At 57.6% G+C, this 18,065-nt stretch overlaps 1 protein-coding gene across 2 annotated transcripts; it reads right to left on the bottom strand.

Annotated features, from left to right (window-relative positions):
• Positions 1-2,614: 2,614 nt before the first annotated feature.
• Positions 2,615-17,733, bottom strand: MAF1 (MAF1 homolog, negative regulator of RNA polymerase III). Of its 2 annotated transcripts, XR_010030432.1 has the most exons (9): positions 17,447-17,733; positions 16,284-16,523; positions 13,356-13,484; positions 11,049-11,193; positions 7,486-7,607; positions 6,584-6,703; positions 5,176-5,292; positions 3,909-5,000; positions 2,615-2,910 (listed from the first exon to the last, which is right to left on the bottom strand). XR_010030432.1 is itself a non-coding variant. In XM_063175525.1 (8 exons), the coding sequence occupies exons 2-8, from the start codon at positions 16,364-16,366 to the stop codon at positions 4,979-4,981; spliced, it is 738 nt and encodes a 245-aa protein (XP_063031595.1). In that variant the 5' UTR covers positions 16,367-16,449; positions 17,447-17,733; the 3' UTR covers positions 4,074-4,978. The 2 variants fall into 2 exon arrangements, 1 of the variants encoding a protein (XP_063031595.1); XM_063175525.1 differs by lacking the exon at positions 2,615-2,910 and having other exon boundaries at positions 4,074-5,000; positions 16,284-16,449.
• Positions 17,734-18,065: the final 332 nt, after the last annotated feature.

Below are 18,065 nucleotides of genomic sequence, written 5' to 3'. Positions count from 1 at the left end.
AAAACTGTGCCTAATGTGTTACAGCAAGCTGCTCTATCCCACCAATTTTTTCATCAGTGTGCTCAGGCACTACGGTAACAATTTAAATTATCACATAGTGAAGCAAAGGCAATTATTTCTTCTTGCCCTGATTGTCATGTCTCATATTCCACAATATTACGGCACTAATCCTAGAAGCTTGCTCCCTTTGCAAGACTGGCAAACAGATGTTACAAAGGTGCCTGAATTTGGCCATTTAAAGTATGTTCACATCACAACTGACACCTTTTCTCATGCCATGGTTGCCTCAGCGTTGGCAGGTGAAACAGCTCGGGATGTTATTCGTCATTTTTGCCTCACCTTTTCCATTTTAGGTCTTCCATCACATGTTAAAGACAGATAATGGCCCAGTATATGTTTCAAAGAAATTGCAAGTGGTTTTTTGTGCCTGGGGTGTTGGTCATTCTGCTGGTATTCTTCATGCTTCAACAGGCCAAGCAATTCTTGAACGTGCCCCTGGTGTGTTGAAGTGCCAGGTATAAAGGAAAAAAAAGGGGGAATGCAGAGGGAGTCGCCTCAAGTGAGATTAGACAAAACCATTTATGTGTTAAACTTTCTGTGTCCTTTACCTAACTTAGAATTGTCTTCTATATTCTACCATTTTTCATCTTTGAATTCAAAACAACCAAACTTTCAGGAAGGTATTAAGGTATGGGTAAAAGATTAAATGACAGGAAAGTGGACTGGTCCAGTGGAATTAGTAACATGGGGAAGAGGATATGCATGTGTTTTAACAGAAAATGGACCTCGTTGGATCTCTGCCCATTGTGGTAAACCTTATTGGGAGCACACAGAAAAGGACAGGATGGGTGGTTCTACAGTGAGAGCAAAATGAGTAGGTAATTGCATTGGTTATTAGGTGGACAGAAGCATGGCCCCTCAAAGAATGTGTGGTAAAGATGGTAATTTGAGACAGAGCAAAGGGAGTTATAGGCTTACACTGAAAATCCAAAATTTAAGTTAGTGGGTGTTACTTTTGCTTGTTTTCCTTGAATTCTCTTATAGAGAGGTTGGTAGTACTGAGAAATGTGTCTTGTACCATTTCCTTTTGCAGGGCACAGACAGTCCCAAAAATAGGGGAATTTGACGTACCTAAGGGAGAAGTGTTGCCCTTGCATAGGGGTTGAATTAGTAGCTGAACTCCACACCTTGAGCAACTAGGTTGGTTGGCCATTATGATAGCAGCAACCAGTTGTAAAGTTGAGTGGATGCTACTTGGTTCTAAGTGGTGAGTAGGCAGATGACTTGGTCTCTGATTCTGTGTGAGAGAAAGTTATTTGATTAGAGGTGAAGGTGTCATTCTGCTACAAATGTGTCATCTGGAAATTGCGAGGTCTGTTAACGGTATTTGAAGATCTGTTTTTATATGCCTTGTCTGTATACGAATGTTAAGATAGTGAGGGTATGTGTGTTGTGGAGCTGGTAGAAGTTGGTTGTCCGTAAGTGAATGAAGAATAGAACCTCTGTCAGATTGGATTTTTGCAGAAGTCCTTTGCAGTTGTTTGTGGGTCAAATACAAAAAGGGGGAATTGTAGGAAAGACATTCTGTGCTGTTCTTGTGAGCCAGCAAAGGCTTCCTGAAGATACGCAAAGCCCCGCGTCTCTTTCAAGGAAGACACCAAGGTTGTCACCATGGCCACATGACGAAGGAGAGGAAGTTCAAAGATACAGACTTTAGCTGGCTCACACAATGATGTGGCTCTTTGATCACCTACTGAGAACTTCGCTTCTTTCTTATGACCAATGGGCAGTGAATGTGTCTGCTAATTAAATGTAAATATCTAGAAAAACTGTAAAGGCAATATGTTGTTATAATGAATCTCTCTTGTGCACCCTTCTGATGGAGTCTTGGTGCTTTGCACCCTGTCAGGTGCTATAGCGAGGCTTGGCAGACATTTTATCTTTCAATGGCACCCCACAAAGTCCAGCAAGACCCCCTTGGCTCCTCCACCCCTGGCACCCACTGTTATCCTCCAAAATCCATAGAACTGCCTGGGCTCTGACTCTCAGTTGTCACTTTAGAGCCTGAAATTCCAATGTCCACATCCAGTAGTGAGAGTAAAAACCTGGAATTGCTGTTCTACTCCAGTGGAGGTGAAGGGTCGACAATTGTTAAATTACTAAACCACATTTAGCCAAACCCAGGAGTTTCACTCTCATTTTCCCCCACCTGATCCTGTTCTGGTGACTTCGAACAAGGGCCTGGAGCGACAGCACAAGGCAGAACGGCTTCCCACTGCCAGAGGGCAGGGATGGACGGGATCTTGGGAAGGAATTCCTGTTGAGGCTGCCCCGTGCCTGGGAGTGTCCAAGGCCAGGTTGGACAGGGCTTGGAGCAGCCTGGGATAGTGGAAGGTGGCCCTGCCCATTGGATGATGAACAACATGATTCTTCATGTCCCTCCAAACCCAAATCACCCTGGAATTCCGTGAAAATGGGAAATAAAGCGTTAAGAGGAGAGAATTGATGTTAAAACAGTATAAAGGAATTAAGTAGAGGATAAAGAGGGGCTGAGGCACCCCTTGGACCTCAACCCATGAGGTGCCCAACCCCATTCTGGGCCAGGACCCTCCTCGTGGTAACAGCGACATCCCAGGGAAACCCCCCAGGAAAATCCCAGAAATCTTTTATTGGCAGGACACTGCAAATGTGTAGAATTCCAAATTTCCAGGGGGAGTTTAGGGGGAATGAAGGAACTGGGACAATCCCCCCAGGGAATTTGGGGGAGCACAAACTGACTCCCATGGGGCTGGGAGAGCTGCTGGTGACAACAACAGGATCCCCACAGAACTGCCCCCAACTGGGGGGGCAGGAGGGGCTTTGGGGGGGCTCAGTGGCCCCTCCTTGTGCGTGGCCAGCTGGACCCTGGACCTGGAGAAGGAACAGAATCAGACCCTGAAATCTGCACCTGGAGAGGTTGGGGAGGTCAAGGACTCTCCTGATCCAGATACCTCCTGATCTCAGGATGAGAGTGGAACTCCCCTGCTCCCAAATTCCACTGGAATTCAATTCCCATGGAGGCTGCAGATGGGACCCCTCACTCCAGATCCCAAGGGAGGTGCAGGTAGGACTCCCCCATGTTCCAGATCCCAGATCCCAAAGGAGATGGGACCCCCCTATTCTAGAAATCCACTGGAATTCGTTTCACATGGAGGTCGCAGGAGGGACCCCCTGATCCAGATCCCAGATCCCAAGGGAGGTGGGACCCCTCTACCCTAGAATTCCACCAGAATTCGCTTCCCACAGAGGGCTCAGGTGGGACCCCCAGATCCAGATGCCAGGGGAGGTGCAGGTGGGACTCCCAGATCCAGATCCCAAGGGAGGTGTAGGTGGAACCCCCTGATCCAGATCTCAGGTCCCAAGGGAGGTGCAGGTTGGATCCCCCTGCTCTGGATCACAAGGGAGGTGCAGGTGAGACCCCCTGATCTGTATCCCAGGTCCCAAGGGAGGTGCAGATGGGATCCCCAATCCATATGCCAGATCCAGATCCCCCTGATCCAGACCCAGATTCCAAGGGAGGTGCAGGTGGGATCCCGAGATCCATATCTCAGATCCAGATCTCCCTGATCCAGACCCAGATCCCCAGGGAGGTGAAGGTGGGATCCCCAGTCCAGATCCCAGATCCAGATCCCCCATATCCAGATCCCAGATCGCCAGGGAGGCACAGCTGGGCCCCACCAGCCTCAGGCACGGGGCTCACCTGGCCCAGGTGAGATCCCAGCTCTGGATCCCAGGGGGAGGTGCAGGTGGGATCCCCAATCCATATTTCAGATCCAGATCCCCCTGATCCAGACCCCAGATCCCCCAATCCAGAGCCAGATCCCAGGGAGGCACAGCTGGGCCCAGCCAGCCTCAGGCATGGGGCTCACCTGGATCTCACCCAGGTGAGAGGTGGGAGGTGCAGATGGGATCCCCCTGATCCAGATCCCATATCCCAGGGAGGTGCAGCTGGGCCCAGCCGGCCTCAGGCACAGGGCTCACCTGGATCTCACCCAGGTGAGCTCCCAGCAGGAAAAGCAGAGCTGGAGCAGACACAGAGCAAAGCCAAACTCTTGAAACACACGGACTCGGGAGGGGGGGCAGGGGGGCAGTTCCTGGGGTGGGATTTGGGGTTTTGCCCCGGGCAGGGCCGGCATGGACGGATGGAGCCCGTCAGGAGCCTGGGCAGGTGGGACGGGGATCAGTGCAGCCGAGGGCAGGAGCCATAAAGTGCAGCGAAGCTTCTGGGGCTCCGGGATTCCTGGGGGGCTCCAGCGTCCAGGGGGGGACACGGGGACACCGTGACACCGGGACAGGGGGGACACGGCTCAGGAAGGACCAGCGGCGCTGCGACAGGGCCAGGTCCTTTCCCGGTTCTGTTCCTGGCTCCATTCCCGGTGCCAATGCTGGTCTGGTTGCCAGTCCTGGTTCTGTTCCTGGTTCCTTTCCTGGTGCCAGTTCTGGTTCCGTTCCTGCTTCTGGTTGCATTCCTGGTTCTGTTCCTGGTTCCTTTCCTGGTGCCACTTCTGCTCCTGGTTCCATTCCTGGCGCTGGTTCCGTTCCTGGTTCCTTTCCTGGTGTCACTCCCAGTGCTGGTTACATTCCTGGTTCCATTCCCAGTTTCTTTCCCAGCCCTGGTTCCTTTCCCAGGTCTGGTTCCATTCCCAGGTCCAGTTCCATTCCCAGTCCCGGTTCCGGTCCTGGCTCTGTTCCCAGTCCCAGTTCCAGTCCTGGTTCTGTTCTCAGTGCTGGTTCCATTCTCAGTGCTGGTTCTGTTCCCACTTCCATTCCTGGTTCCGTTCCCAGTCCCGGGCCCATTCCTGGTTCCGTTCCCAGTCCCGGTTCCGTTCCCAGTCCCGTTCCTGGTGCTGGTTTGGTTCCCAGTCCATTTCCAGTCCCATTGCTGGTTCCGTTCCCTTTGCCGGTTCCGTTCCTGGTGTCTCGGATCCCACCAGGAATCTCACATGCACATCACCTGCAGCCTGAAACGAGGACAGGGAACAGGGAGGGTCACCTGCCTCGCCTGGGGCCACACCCCCTGCCCCCACCCTGCCCCGCCCACCTGTGGCCACGCCTGCTGCCCCACCCTGCCTCACCTGCGGCCATGCCCCTGCCCCGCCTCACCTGCGGCCACGCCCCCTGCCCCGCCCCTCCCACCTGTCCTCCTCGATGGCGCCGCCCTCGGGGTCGCCGCTGTCGCCCTTCTCGGTGTCCCCCTCGCCCAGGTCCATGTCCAGCTCGGTGCCGGTGTCCGGCCGGGTGTAGGCATAGCCACTGTGGGAGGCAAAGGCCAGAATTCCAGGGAATCCTCTCAGGAATGGCCCCTGGAATTCTAGGGAACTCCCTGAGAATGGCTCCTGGAATTCTGGGGAATACCCTTGGGAATGGCCCCTGGAATTCCAGGGAATCCCCTTGGGAATGGCTCCTGAAATTCTGGGGAACCCTCTACAGTGAACTCTGTGGAATCCCCATGGGAATGGACCATGGAATCCTCCTGGGAACGGTCCTCAGAATTCCAGGGAATTCCCTCGGGAATGACCCCTGGAATTCCACAGAACCCCCTGGGGAACATCCCCTGGAATTCTGGAAATCCTCTTGGGAATGACCCCTGGAATTCTGGGAAATCCCCTCAGGAAGGGCCCCCTGGAACCCCCTTGGGAAGGACCCCTGGAATCTCCTCAGGAATGCCCCCCGGAATTTGGGAATCCTCTGGGGAATGCCTCCCGGAATTCCAGGAATGCCCTGGGGAAGGCCCTCTGGAATTTCAGGGAATTCCCTGGCGAATGGCTCCTGGAATTCTGGGGAACCTCTCGGGAATGATCCCTCGAATTCCAGGAATCCCCTTGGGAATGGCTCCTGGAATTCTGGGGAATGCCCCTGGGAATGGCCCCTGGAATTCCAGGAATTCCCTTGGGAATGGCCCCCTGAATTCTGAGGAATCCCCTTGGGAACAGCTCCTGGAATTCTGAGCAATACCGTTGGGAACTGCTCCTGGAATTTCGGAGAATCCCCCCGGGAACATTCTGGGTAATCCCCTCAGGAAGGACCTCTGGAATTGCAGGGAACTCCCTCGGGAATCCCCCAAAGAACTGCGGGAAATCCCCTTGGGAACGCCCTCTGGAATTACAGGAATCCACTTGGCAATGGCCCCGGGAATTCTGAGGAATCCCCTTGGGAATGGCTCCTGAAATTCTGGGGAATCCTCTACAGGGAACTGTGTGGAATCCCCATGGGAACGGACCCTGGAATCTCCCTGGGAATGGCCCTCAGAATTCAGGGAATCCCCAGGGGAATGCCCCTCCGGAATTCAGGGAATCCCCTGGGGAATTAATGCCTCACAGAATTGGAGGAATTACCTGGGGAAGGTCCTCTGGAATTTCGGGGAATCCCCTGGGAAATGCTCCCTAGAATTTGGGGAATCCTCTGGGGAATGCCCCCGGAATTTCAGGGAATCCCCCATGGAATGGCCCCCAGAATTTCAGGGAATCGCCCAGGGAATGCTCTCTGGAATTTCAGGGAATGCCCTGGGGAATGGCCCCTGGAATTTCGGGAATGCCGCCCTGACCTGATGGAGCGGCAGGTGAAGAAGACGATCCTCTTCAGCCTCTTGTTGTAGAAGAAGTAATTGAAGGACCAGAGGCTGCCGTCCTCCCCGAAGGGATCCGAGTCCAGGTCCGGGTTGTAGCTGGGAATGGGAAAAGTGGGAATGTCACGGGATTGGGAAAAGTGGGAATGTCACGGGAACGGGAAAAGCGGGAATGTCACGGGATTGGGGACAGAAAAAGTGGGAATGTCACGGGATTGGGAAAAGTGGGAATGTCACAGGATTGGGGACAGAAAAAGTGGGAATGTCACAGGACTGAGGACAGCAAAAGTGGGAATCTCACGGGATTGGGAAAAGTGGGAATGTCACGGGGTTGGGGAATGGAAAAGTGGGAATGTCATGGGACTGGGAACAGGAAAAGTGGGAATGTCACAGGACTGGGGAAAGTGCGAATGTCAAGGGATGGCAGCAGGAAAAGTGGGAATGTCACAGGACTGGAGACAGGAAAAGTGGGAAAGGCTCGGGATTTGGGACAGGAAAAGTGAGGAAGTCACGGGATAGGGGAATAGAAAAGTGGGGAAGTTAGGGGATAGGGGAATGGAGAAGTGGGAATGTCATGGGACTGGGGACAGGAAAAGTGGGAAATGCCTGAATGGGATAGAGGACAGGAAAAGTAGAAAAGGCTCAGGATTGGGAACAGGAAAACTGGGAAAGGCCTGGATGGATGGGAACAGAGCTGGGATCCCTCAGGAAGGGCTGGGATCCCTGGGATCAGGAAGGGCCGGGATCCCTTGAGATCAGGAAGGGCTGGAATCCCTCAGGGTCAGGAAGGGCTGGGATCCCCCTGGGATCAGGCAGAGCTGGGATCCCTGGGATCAGGAAGGGCCAGGATCAGGCAGGGCCAGCCCCAGGTGCCCCCGTACCTGTAGATGTCACACTCGGCCAGGCAGATCTCCTCATCCACCGCGTCCCACAGCAGCGGCTTCAGCGCCTTGAAATCCTCGCGCACGGCCGAGAACAGGCTGCAGTTCACAGCATTCACCACCTGCAATGGGGACAAGAGATATGGGACTGGGGACAGGGGACATGGAATGGGGACAGGGGACATGGGAACGGGGATGAAATCCTCGCGCACGGCCGAGAACAGGCTGCAGTTCACGGCATTCACCACCTGCAATGGGGACAAGAGATATGGGACTGGGGACAGGGAATGGGGACAGAGGACGTGAAATGGGGACAGGGGACATGGAATGGGGATGAAATCCTCACGCACGGCCGAAAACAGGCTGCAGTTCACGGCATTCACCACCTGTGACACAGAATGGGGACAGAGAACATGAAACGGGGACAGGGGACATGGAATGGGGATGAAATCCTCGCGCATGGCCGAGAACAGGCTGCAGTTCACAGCATTCACCACCTGGAATGGGGACAGGGGACATTGAAATGGAGACAGGGGATACGGGATTGAGAACAGAGACATGGAATGGGGACAGGGGACATTGTGGAATGGGGACAGGGGACATTGTGGAATGGGGACAGGGGACATTGGGGAATGGGAACAGGGGACACAGGAATGGGGACAGGGGACATGGACTGGGATGAAATCCTCGCACACAGCCAAGAGGAGGCTGCAGTTCACAGCATTCACCTGGAATGGGAACAGGGGACATGGGATTGGGGACATGGAATGGGGACAGGGGACACGGGATTGGGACAAGGGACATGGAATGGGGACAGGGGACGTAGAACAGGGATGAAACCGTCACACACGGCCGAGAAGAGGCTGCAGTTCACGGCATTCACCACCTGGGATGGGGACGAGGGACATGGCAATGGGGACAAGGGACACGGGATCAGGGACGAGGGACACGGGAACGAGGACAGGGGACACAGAATGAGGAAGGGGGACATGGGACTGGGGACAAGGGATGTGCAATGGGGACTCGGGATGGAGGACATGGGAACAGAGATGTGGGACACAGGAACGGGAACACGGGAACAGGGACATGAGAGATGGGAAGGGGGATGAGGGACATGGGAACAGGGACGTGGGACATGAGAACACGAATGAGGGACACAGGAATGAGGATGGGGACACAGGAACGGGAATGGGGGACAGGGGAATGGGGATGTGGAACATGGGAACAGGAATGGGGCTGGTTCGGGAATGGGAACGGGGACGACGGGCATGGGAATGGGACTGGCCTGGGAACGGGGACGACGGGCATGGGAATGGGAACGGGGCTGGCATGGGAACCAGGGACATGGGAACGGCGCTGGCCCAGGAATGGGGGACACAGGAATGGGGCTGGCCCAGGAATGGGGGACACAGGAATGGGGCTGGCCCAGGAATGGGGGACACACAAATGGGGCTGGCCCAGGAATGGGGGACACAGGAATGGGGCTGGCCCAGGAATGGGGGACACACAAATGGGGCTGGCCCAGGAATGGGGGACACAGGAACGAGGCTGGCCCAGGAGTGGGGGACACACGAATGGGGCTGGCCCAGGAACGGGGGACACAGGAATGGGGCTGGCCCAGGAGTGGGGGACACAGGAATGGGGCTGGCCCAGGAATGGGGGACACAGGAATGGGGCTGGCCCAGGAACGGGGGACACACGAATGGGGCTGGCCCAGGAACGGGGGACACAGGAATGGGGCTGGCCCAGGAATGGGGGACACAGGAATGGGGCTGGCCCAGGAATGGGGGACACAGGAATGGGGCTGGCCCAGGAATGGGGGACACAGGAATGGGGCTGGCCCAGGAACGGGGGACACACGAATGGGGCTGGCCCAGGAATGGGGGACACAGGAATGGGGCTGGCCCAGGAATGGGGGACACAGGAATGGGGCTGGCCCAGGAATGGGGGACACAGGAACGAGGCTGGCCCAGGAGTGGGGGACACACGAATGGGGCTGGCCCAGGAACGGGGGACACACGAATGGGGCTGGCCCAGGAGTGGGGGACACAGGAATGGGGCTGGCCCAGGAATGAGGGACACAGGAATGGGGCTGGCCCAGGAACGGGGGACACACAAATGGGGCTGGCCCAGGAACGGGGGACACAGGAATGGGGCTGGCCCAGGAATGGGGGATACAGGAATGGGGCTGGCCCAGGACCGTGCTGCCCAGAGGCTGTGGATTCTTTGCTCCCGGAAGCGTCCAAGGCCAGGTTGGACGGAGCCTCCCGTGCCAGAAGAGGCTGCAGGGGAATGGGCACGGGCACAGAGTGACCCCCAGGGACAGGGAATGCTGTTTGCAGGATTGGGGATGGGGGGATATGGAGGATGGGGGGATATGGATCGGCAATTCCTGGCTCTGGGAGGAGGGAAGGGATGGAAAAGGCTCCCAGAGAAGCTGCAGCTGCCCCACCCCTGGCCGTGTCCAAGGCCAGGTTGGTGGAGTTTGGAGTTTGAAGGTTCCTCCTGCTCCAAGCCCGTCCTGCTCCCACTCCCCCAGGTGAGTCCAGGTGATCTCACCCCATTCCATGCTCCGTACCCTGCCCAGGCTGCGCTCACAGGGGAACCTGTGGCTCTCCCAGTCCCTCCCAGTCCCATCCCAATCCCTCTCAGTGCAGACTGGGCTCACAGGTGAACCTGTGGCTCTCCCATCCCAGTCCCTCCCAATCCGTACCCAGTTGAGGCTGGGCTCGCGGCTGAACTCGTGGCTCTCCCAGTCCCATCCCAGTCCCATCCCAGTCCCTCCCAGTCCGTACCCAGTTGAGGCTGGGTTTGCGGCTGAACTTGTGGCTCTCCCAGTCCCTCCCAGTGCTGCCAGTCCCTTCCCAGTCCATCCCAGTCCCATCCCAGTCCCTCCCAGTGCCCCCAGTACCCAGTTGAGGCTGGGCTCGCGGCTGAACTCATGGCTCTCCCAGACCATCCCAGTCTCTCCCAGTGCTCCCAGTCCGTACCCAGTTGAGGCTGGGCTCGCGGCTGAACTCATGGCTCTCCCAGTCAATCCCAGTCCCTCCCAGTGCTCCCAGTCCCATCCCAGTCCATCCCAGTCCCATCCAAGTCCCATCCAAGTCCCATCCCAGTCCCTCCCAGTCCCTCCCAGTCCCTCCCAGTGCCCCCAGTACCCAGTTCAGGCTGGGCTCCTGGCTGAACTCGTGGCTCTCCCAGTCCCATCCCAGTCCCTCCCAGTGCTCCCAGTCCGTACCCAGTTGAGGCTGGGCTTGCGGCTGAACTCATGGCTCTCCCAGTCCCATCCCAGTCCCTCCCAGTCCGTACCCAGTTGAGGCTGGGCTCCCGGCTGAACTCGTGGCTCTCCCAGTCCCTCCCAGTCCCATCCCAGTCCCTCCCAATCCGTACCCAGTTGAGGCTGGACTCGCGGCTGAACTCGTGGCTCTCCCAGTCCCTCCCAGTCCCTCCCAGTCCCATCCCAGTCCCATCCCAGCCCGTACCCAGTTGAGGCTGGGCTCGCGGCTGAACTCGTGGCTCTCCCAGTCCCTCCCAGTCCCATCCCAGTCCCTCCCAGTCCGTACCCAGTTGAGGCTGGGCTCGCGGCTGAACTCGTGGCTCTTGGCGGCGCTGAAGTCGTAGTCGGGCCGGAAGGCCTCGTTCAGGGTGGCGATCAGGTAGAACAGCGTCTTGCGGCTGCACGTGTCGCTGAGCGGGCCCTCCCCCTGCCTGGGGGGACAGGAATGTCACCAGGGTCACCAGGGTGTCACCACAGGGACATCAGTGTCACCACAGGGACACCAGTGACACCACAGGGACACTGATCAGGTAGAACAGCGTCTTGCAGCTGCACATGTTGCTGAGCGGGCCCTCCCCCTGCCTGAGTGCAACAACAGTGTCACCACGGTGTCACCACAGGGACATCAGTGTCACCACAGGGACACCAGTGTCACCACAGTGTCAGCAGTGTCACCACAGGGACACCAATCAGGTAAAACAGCATCTTGCGGCTGCACGTGTCATTATGCGGGCCCTCCCCCTGTCTGAGAGTGACAACCGTGTCACCACGGTGTCACCACAGGGACACCAGTGTCACCACAAGGACACCAGTGTCAACACAGGGACACTGATCAGGTAGAACAGCGTCTTGCGGCTGCACGTGTCACTCAGCGGGCCCTCCCCCTGTCTGAGAGTGACAACCGTGTCACCAGCGTCACCAGAGGGACACCGTGCCGCTGAGAGGGCACTCCCCCTGCCTGGGGACAACAGTGGTGTCACCAGTGTCACCACACTATCATCACTGTCAATGAGTGATGGCCCTGTCCCCAGCCTGGCAATGTCACCAAGTGTCACCACAGGGACAGCAGGCACACCGGGGGACACCTGGGGCCAATCCCAAAATTCCAGAGTTGCCCCTGGGGCTGATCCCAAACTCCCAGTGCTGATCCCAGAGCTGATCCCAGAGATCCTGTGCTCATCCTGGGGCTGATCCCAAACTCCCAGAGCTGATCCCAGAGAGATCCCAGGTTAACCCTGGGGCTGATCCCAGCAACGACCCCACGATCCCAATGCCCACCCCACGATCCCAATGCCCACCCCATGATCCCAATGCCCACCCCACGATCCCAATGCCCACCCCACGATCCCAATGCCCACCCCACGATCCCAATGCCCACCCCACGACCCCAATGCCTATCCCGGTTTCCCACTACAGCTCCCACCCCAGTTTCCCAGTACCCATTCCAGCTTCGCAGTGCCCCCAATCCCAGTTTCCCAGTGCCCAGTTTCCCAGTGCCCAGTTTCCCAGTGCCCCTCTCAGTTTCCCAGTGTTCCCAGTTCACCCAGTCCCAGTGTTCCCAGTGCCCCCAGAGCCCCTAGTGTCCATCCCAGTGTTCCCAGTGCCCCCAGTTCACACCTGCCGGGGCTGAGGCCGGAGCTCTGGGACGGGCTCAGGGCCTCCAGTGTACCCAGTTTCCCCAACCCAGTGCTCCCAGTGCCCCCAGTGTCCATCCCTGCCCCCAGTGAACAGCCCAGCGTTCCCAGTTCCCCCAATCCCAGTGTTCCCAGCGTTCCCAGTTTCCCCAGTCCCAGTGTTCCCAGTGCTCCCAGTTCGTACCTGCCAGGGCTCAGGCCGGAGCTCTGGGGAGGGGCTCAGGGCCCCACTGTTCCCAGTGTTCCCAGTTCCCCCAGTCCCAGCATTCCCAGTGCTCCCAGTTCCCCCAATCCCAGTGTTAGCAGCATTCCCAGTGCCCCCAGTGCCCATCCCAGTGTTCCCAGTGTTCCCAGTTTGCACCTGCCGGGGCTCAGGCCAGAGCTCTGGGGGGGGGGCTCAGGGCCCCACTGTTCCCAGTGTTCCCAGTGTCCCCAGTTCCCCCAGTCCCAGTGCTCCCAGTGCTCCCAGTTCTCACCTGCCAGGGCTCAGGCCAGAGCTCTGGGGTGAGCTCAGTGCCCCCAGTGCTCCCAGTGTTCCCAGTTCACCCAGTCCCAGTGTTCCCAGTGCCCCCAGAGTCCCTAGTGTCCATCCCAGTGTTCCCAGTGCTCCCAGTTCTCACCTGCCGGGGCTCAGGCCGGAGCTCTGGGGTGAGCTCAGTGCCCCCAGTGCTCCCAGTGTTCCCAGTTCCCCCAGTCCCAGTGTTACCAGCATTCCCAGTGCCCCCAGTGCCCGTCCCAGTGTTCCCAGTGCTCCCAGTTCTCACCTGCCGGGGCTCAGGCCGGAGCTCTGGGGAGGGGCTCAGGGCCCCAGTGCCCCCAGTGCCCCCAGTGCCCATCCCAGTGTTCCCAGTGCTCCCAGTTCTCACCTGCCGGGGCTCAGGCCGGAGCTCTGGGGAGGGGCTCAGGGCCCCAGTGCCCCCAGTGCCCATCCCAGTGTTCCCAGTGCTCCCAGTTCTCACCTGCCGGGGCTCAGGCCGGAGCTCTGGGGGGGGCTCAGCGCCTCCAGCGCGTGGGGCTGCCCCTCCTGGCAGAACTGCTTGAAGAGCTGCTTGTCGATGCCAGCCAGCTTGCACGAGTAGCTCTCGATCCTGGGGGTCCCCAAAAAACCCATCAGAGATCCCAGAAACCCTCCCAGAGATCCCAGGAGCACACCCGAGGGATCCCAGAAATCCCAAAATCCCTCCCAGAGATCCCAGAAACCCTCCCAGGGGGATCTCTGTCAATCCCAGCCAGCTTGCACAAACAAGGAGCTCTCGATCCTGGGGATCCCAGAGATCCCAAAAATCCTCCCAGGGGATCCCACAAACCCTCCCAGGGGATCCCTGTCAATGCCAGCCAACTTGCATTGAGTAGCTCTCAATCCTGGGCGACCCCAAAGTCCATCAGAGATCGCAAAAACCCACCCAGGGGATCCCAGAAACCCTCCCAGGGGATCCCTGTCAATCCTGGCCAGCTTGCACGAGGAGCTCTTGATCGTGCCAGGGGATCGCAGAGATCCTAAAAACCCTCCCAGAGATCCCAGAGATCCCAAAAATCCCAAAAACCCTCCCAGGGGATCCCAGGAACCCGCCTAGGGGAGCCCAGAAACCAAACCCTGTTGATCCCAGCCAGCTTGGATGAAGTAGCTCTCGATCCTCTGGGATCCAGGGCTGGACTGATCCTAAAAACCCTCCCAGAGATCCCAGGAACCCTTCCAAGGGATCCCTGTCGGTCCCAGTCAGCTTTCACAAGTAGCCCTCGATCCTGGTGGATCCCAGAGATCCTAAAAACCGCACCCAGAGATCCCAAAAAGCCTCGCAGAGATCCCAGGAACCCTCCCAGGGGAGCTCAGAGATCCCAGAAACCCACCCAGAGATCCCAGAAATCCGACAAACCCTCGCAGAGATCCCAGAAACCTTCCCAAAGATCCCAGAGATCCCAAAAACCCTCCCAGGGGGATCCATGTCGATCCCGGCCAGCTTGCACGAGTAGCTCTCAATTCTGTAGGATCCCAGAGATCCCAAAAAAACCAATCAGGGGATCCCAGAAACCCCAGAGATCCCCAAAACCCACTCAGGGGATCCCAAAAACCCGCTCACGGGATCCCAGAGATCCCACAAACACCCCCAGGGGGATCCATGAGATCCCAGGGCCTTTCCCAGGGTTTTCCTGGGAGGGCTGCAGAGGGGTTTGGGGTAAAGGCTGGAAGGATGGGAAACAGGGAATGGCTTCCCATGGAAAATTAGCATTTTGGAAGGGAATTCCCAGAGAATCTGGGGCTGCCCCAGGATCCCTGGAATAGCAGGAGCTCTCCCAGCATTCCCAGATTCCTGGGTTTCAGGGGGCAGCATTCCCAGATTCCTGGAGCCTTTCCAGGGACAGAATTTCCAGATTCCTGGGGCTGCATTCCTGCTGCTACTGGGTTTCATGGGGACAGAATTCCCGGATTCCCAGGACAGAATTCCCAGGTTTCATGGGGCAGAATTCCGAGATTCCTGGGGACAAAACTCCCAGATCCCAGGGACAGCATTCACAGATTCCCAGGGACAGAATTCCCAGATTCCTGGAGCCCTTCCAGGGCAGCGTTCCCAGATTCCCAGAGCTTTTTCAGGGGCAGAATTCCCAGATTCCAGGGCCAGCGTTCCCAGATTCCTGGGGACAGAATTCCCAGATTCCCAGGGCAGCATTCCTGGTGTTCCCAGGTTTCATGAGGACAGAATTCCCAGATTCCCAAGGCTTTTTCAAGAACAGAATTCCCAGATTCCAGGGCCAGCATTTCCAGATTCCCAGGGACAGAATTCCCAGAGCTTTTCCAGGGGCAGAATTCCCAGATTCCCAGGACAGAATTTCCAGGTTCTCAAGGACAGAATTCCCAGATTCACAGAACTTTTCTAGAGACAGCATTCCCAGTGTTCCCGGCATAGAATTCCCAGATTCTCAAGGACAGAATTCCCAGATTCACAGAACTTTTCTAGAGACAGCATTCCCAGTGTTCCCGGCATAGAATTCCCAGATTCTCAAGGACAGAATTCCCAGATTCACAGAGCTTTTCTAGAGACAGCATTCCCAGTGTTCCCGGGATAGAATTCTCAGATTCTCAAGGACAGAATTCCCAGATTCCCTGGGGCAGCATTCCCAGTGTTCCCCGAGCAGCATTCCCAGGTTTCCAGGGGCAGAATTCCCAGATTCCCAGGACAGAATTTCCAGATTCCCAGAACTTTTCTAGGGACAGCATTCCCAGTGTTCCCAGGATAGAATTCCCGGATTCCCAAGAACAGAATTCCCAGATTCACAGAGCTTTTCTAGGGACAGCATTCCCAGTGTTCCCGGGACAGAATTTCCAGATTCTCAAGGACAGAATTCCCAGATTCACAGAGCTTTTCTAGAGACAGCATTCCCAGTGTTCCCGGGATAGAATTCCCAGATTCTCAAGGACAGAATTTTCAGATTCTCAAGGACAGAATTCCCAGATTCACAGAACTTTTCTAGAGACAGCATTCCCAGTGTTCCCGGCATAGAATTCCCAGATTCTCAAGGACAGAATTCCCAGATTCACAGAGCTTTTCTAGAGACAGCATTCCCAGTGTTCCCGGGACAGAATTCCCAGACTCTCAAGGACAGAATTCCCAGATTCCCAGGGGCAGCATTCCCAGTGTTCCCCGAGCAGCATTCCCAGGTTTCCAGGGGCAGGATTCACAGATTCCCGGGGACAGAATTCCCAGATCCCCACAGCTTTTCTAGGGACAGCATTTCCAGTGTTCCCGGGGTAGAATCCCCAGATTCTCAAGGACAGAATTCCCAGATTCCTGGGTTTCAGGGGCCAGCACTCCCAGATTCTCAAGGACAGCACTCCTGGGTTTCATGGCCCAGCATTCCCAGATTCCCGGTGGCATCCCATTCCCCCGCACCTGCCGATGATGTGGGCGTCCCCGGTCTCCACGGTGAGCTGGGAGTTGATGGCCTCGAAGCTCGAGTTCTCCAGCAGCTTCATCCTCCCCCGGCGGGCGGGGAAATTCCCGGGAAACCCCCGAGATTCCCGGGAAAATTCCCGGGGCAGCTCCCCCGGTGCAGCAGCTGAGCCCCGGGGAGAGACGAGGGGAGGGAACGGGGAACGTGAATTTCTGGGAATTGGGAACACCGGGGGAGAACTGGGGAGAGGGAAAATGCAGGAATGGGAAAAGAGAGGAAATGCAGGAATGGGAAAAGGAAAAAGAAAATACAGGAATGGGAAAGGGGAAAGAGAGAAAATGCAGAAATGAGAATGAGAATGGGAAAAACGCAGAAACGGGAATGGAGAAAACAAACAAGGAAAGGGGAAAATTCATAAATAGGAAAGGGTTCATAAACAGGAAAGGGAAAGGGGAAATGGAGAAACGGGAAAGGAAAAATGCAAAAATGGGAGTGGAAATGGGAAAAGGAAAGGGGAAAGAGGGAAAAACTGAAGAAACGGGAAAGGGGAAAAGAAGGAAAATGCAGAAATGGGAACGGGAAAGGGAAAAATGAAAAAACAAAAGAAAGGGAAAACGAAAGAAGCAGGAAGAGGAAGCCGAGGAGGAGGAAGAGGAGCTTCAAGCGGAGCTGGCAGCGGCACCGCAAAGGGGGAGACGGTGACAGGCGGAGGGGCAGAGGCAGAGGGGGAGGAAGAAGAACAAGAGGAGGAAAAAAAGAAGGAAAAGGAGACAAAAAAGGAGAAAAAAAAGCGGGAAAAGGGCGCGGAAAAATCTCCCCCGCTCCCGGGCGGCGCCACAGGAAGTGGAGTCCCGGCATGCCCCGCGGGCTGGACTACAGCTCCCGACATGCCCCGCGCGAAACACAGCCGCGATACAAACGGACTACAGCTCCCGGCATGCACGGCGCAGCGCATAGCCCCGATCTATTGGCGGACTACGGCTCCCGGCATCCCCCGCGCGAACGGCCCCATCCTCGCCATCGCTGGACTACTGCTCCCATCCTGCCCCGCGGCTGCGCGCCGCGCTACGCCACGCCTGGGCGGCGCGGGGCACGCCGGGAGCTGTAGTCCGCTCCGCTTGTGGGCGCGCAGAGGAAGGGGCGGCGGGCCGAGCGGGCTTACCGGCGCGTCCTGCTCCTTATCGGTGCCTCTTCGCCGTGGCAGCGCCTTCAGGCTCGGGGTGCGTGTAAAGGGAGGCGTCTCCGGGGAAAGCTCGAGGAGGGCGAGTGTGCCGCGGCCGCCGTCCGCCGTCTGGCGCCGGCCCACCGGGCCTCCGCCCACCTCGACATGTCCCCGAGTGCTCGGGACGGTGCGAGCGGCTGAGCGAGATCCTGGGAATCCCCCGGAGCGAGCGAGCGAGCGGGCGACCTTCTCCTGCGGCACCGGACGGCAACAGCGGCGGCACCGCCCCGCCCGCGCCCGCCCCGCCCGAGAGGCGCCCGCGGCCCGCGATCCCATTGGCGATAACACCCATCATTCACCGCCCCGCCGGCCTTTTATTGGCTGACACCAACATCAATCCGCGCAGAGCCCGCGGCCCCGCCCACCGCGGGGGCGCTCGGCGCTCCCATTGGCTGGCGCGGACAAAGACGGGGGGAGCGCCTGTCAATCACAGCGGGGCGGGGCCGGGAGGGCGCGGCCACGGGGCGTGGCCAAGGCGGAACGCTCCTCCCCCGGAACCCCCGCGTGCTCTGCCGCGTTTCCCGCCCGCTCCGCCGGAGGGGACCCCATTGGCGGCAGG

This window comes from Melospiza melodia, chromosome 1 (assembly GCF_035770615.1).
Source record: "Melospiza melodia melodia isolate bMelMel2 chromosome 1, bMelMel2.pri, whole genome shotgun sequence".
NCBI classification, from domain to species: Eukaryota; Metazoa; Chordata; class Aves; order Passeriformes; family Passerellidae; genus Melospiza; species Melospiza melodia.
Note: the sequence above shows the minus strand (reverse complement) of the source record. Positions and strands in the feature narration are given on the sequence as shown.

Bases quoted from the DNA above. Each gene is read 5' to 3' on its own strand.
- MAF1 (XM_063175525.1), bottom strand. From the start codon at position 16,366: ATGAAGCTGCTGGAGAACTCGAGCTTCGAGGCCATCAACTCCCAGCTC. The intron at 13,485-16,283 runs GTGCGGGGGAAT...GGGGACCCCCAG, and splicing joins GACGCCCACATCATCGGCAG to GATCGAGAGCTACTCGTGCA. The intron at 5,293-6,583 runs GTCAGGGCGGCA...TGCCTCCCACAG, and splicing joins TTCACCTGCCGCTCCATCAG to TGGCTATGCCTACACCCGGC.